General features: G+C 37.4%; 1 protein-coding gene across 1 annotated transcript in view; it reads left to right on the top strand.

Annotated features, from left to right (window-relative positions):
- LOC119571227 (tenascin-X-like) overlaps positions 1-2,500 on the top strand; it is an 8,526-nt gene that overhangs the window by 2,664 nt on the left and 3,362 nt on the right. The window contains exons 4-7 of the mRNA XM_037918632.1: positions 1-23; positions 76-216; positions 1,270-1,515; positions 1,695-1,940. The exon at positions 1-23 is cut by the window's left edge and continues 31 nt beyond it. Coding sequence (XP_037774560.1) covers positions 1-23; positions 76-216; positions 1,270-1,515; positions 1,695-1,940 — 656 coding nt within the window. The remainder of the gene's footprint in view (positions 24-75; positions 217-1,269; positions 1,516-1,694; positions 1,941-2,500) is intronic.

Genomic DNA, 2,500 nt, shown 5'->3' on the forward strand with positions numbered 1-2,500 from the left:
AAGAGGAGTCTGTCGCCAAACTTGCTTGACAGGAGAATCAGAAGTTGAGATGGATGTACAGGCTTCAACTGCAAGTGTTTGTAGACCTGCTGAGGGAAACGTGCCCGGCCACACCCGCCACCTGCAGGGGAATGTGTAAGGACGATAGACGGTGTGCTGTAGCTGACCGTATTGCCAATTCAACATGCACCGGAGAATTTTGCACGTGCTGCATAAGTAAGTTACAAACGCATCTTTATCATTTGGCTTCACCCCTGTCTTTAGTTTTCCAATACCTGTGTCGTTTATATATTATCGCTCAGCTGAATAACACGAGAATATAGCTAACATTTGTACAATATAAGGAAGAGGCCAAGGATCTGATACTGTCTAAAAACCTGCCATGATATGCGAGTGAGCTTTGTAACATCATATGTATATACTTTCCAAACGGACTCGCAGAGTAACAGTGCAATGCGATTCGAGTGGCTTTTTGTTTTAAAATTCATTTTATATTTACTCGCAATAATTCCCATCATAAAGGAGACTAAATCATTTGGATTATTACTGAGTTTACTACAAAAAATTTATATCACCACAATGCTGAAGGGGACCGTCTACCTATATATTACCCTAAGGAATCGTGAACTTTGCTTTATCTTTCGAAAAATGAATCATTATTATATGATAACATAAAGTAAATAAGTCTAATGTCATGGTATGAGGTAACTTGCAGGGAATCCCTATCTTCTTACTACGATTTTTTATGAGGTTTTAAAAACACCAATAAATCAAACTACATGCGAGGATTTCCACAGATCTTGCTGGAAAAAACACTGTTCCATTCAAAGTGCGAAGTTACATACTGTACTTCATGTTGGCAATTACTGTTAGAGTGAGTGCATGTGCTTATAACAATTTATGTAATAATTTGGGCCGTTGCATCCTCGTTAACTTGTGTCTGTGGTAATTTTCATATAACTGAAGAAAGCCTGAGATAAAGGAAATTGCTACAAAGGTGAATTACTTTTCGCGTCAGGCTTGGATAACAAAACATACCGATACATATATCCACAAACATGCAGACTAAGTATGTAATCCTAGCTATAAAATCCTACATAACAATATTCACTGTGCTTTTCCTTTGTGATAAACATATTATAACCCTTGCCTTGTATTTACACGTCTATTGTCAAAACTATCTAAATAGTAAAACATGTTATTTTCAATTCCCTTTGTGCAGAAAGGCATCTGTCATTGAAGAAATTTTACTTTTTTGCAAAATTTCAGACTGTACTGAGCTAACCAACTGTACCGCGGAAAGAGGAGTCTGTCGCCAAACTTGCTTGACAGGAGAATCAGAAGTTGAGAATGGATGTTCAGGCTTCAACTGCAAGTGTTGTAGACCTGCTGATGAAACGTGCCCGGCCACACCCGCCACCTGCAGGGGAATGTGTAAGGACAGTAGACGGTGTGCTGCAGCTGATCGTATTGCCAATTCAACATGCACCGGAGAATTTTGCACGTGTTGCATAAGTAAGTTTGAATATTACCTACCCTCCTTTTTTTTTCTTCTTCTTTTTTTTCTTTTTTCTTTTTTTTTTTCTTTTTTGCCAAACACGGTGCATACATGTTTTCAATTTCTACAGCTGCTGGAAATGCCCCTTTACTTCAGTTCCTGATTCCTAAAACGTAGTGTTTATTTCACACTTCAGACTGTACTATACAAGCAAACTGTACCGTGGAAAGAGGAGTCTGTCGCCAAACTTGCTTGACAGGAGAATCAGAAGTTGAGAATGGATGTACAGGCTTCAACTGCAAGTGTTGTAGACCTGCCGATGAAACGTGCCCGGCCACACCCGCCACCTGCAGGGGAAAGTGTAAGGACGATAGACGGTGTGCTGTAGCTGACCGTATTGCCAATTCAACATGCACCGGAGAATTTTGCACGTGCTGCATAAGTAAGTGACTTGCTCCTTGTTAAATCTCAAAACAAATTCAGATGCAAGTTTGACTAACTACTTTACCAATTCATGTTTTTTTCAAAAACGCCTTAACACAAATAGAATTTAAATATTCTCCCCCAAGTGATTGCAGTCGATTGTAAACAAAAAAAAATCATTGATGATCAATATTTCTTTAATGATTTTATACTTAATGTAATAGAACTTCTTAAAACATTTTTTATTTAATTTTATTTACTACCAGAATTTATCTAGATGTTTTAAGATCATACAAATTAAAAAACAAAGGTTACTGCACAAAACATATGTCCCCTTTGCTAAAACACGATTTGCTTTAAACATGTTCTGAACGTTTAAATAATAAGAATACATATGCCTGTTACCGTTTCCCAACAGCACCCCAAATATAGCCTCGACCTATTCTTTATCGCCTGCTGTATCATAAACATTTGCTATTATAGTATACCAGTAACTTATAAATATCTGCAGGTGACAAAAACTAAAACAGCCTTTGATAACAACAATAAAGGGCCATATAATTACACCTATCATTATCT

Source organism: Penaeus monodon, unplaced genomic scaffold, assembly GCF_015228065.2.
Source record: "Penaeus monodon isolate SGIC_2016 unplaced genomic scaffold, NSTDA_Pmon_1 PmonScaffold_556, whole genome shotgun sequence".
NCBI classification, from domain to species: domain Eukaryota; kingdom Metazoa; phylum Arthropoda; class Malacostraca; order Decapoda; family Penaeidae; genus Penaeus; species Penaeus monodon.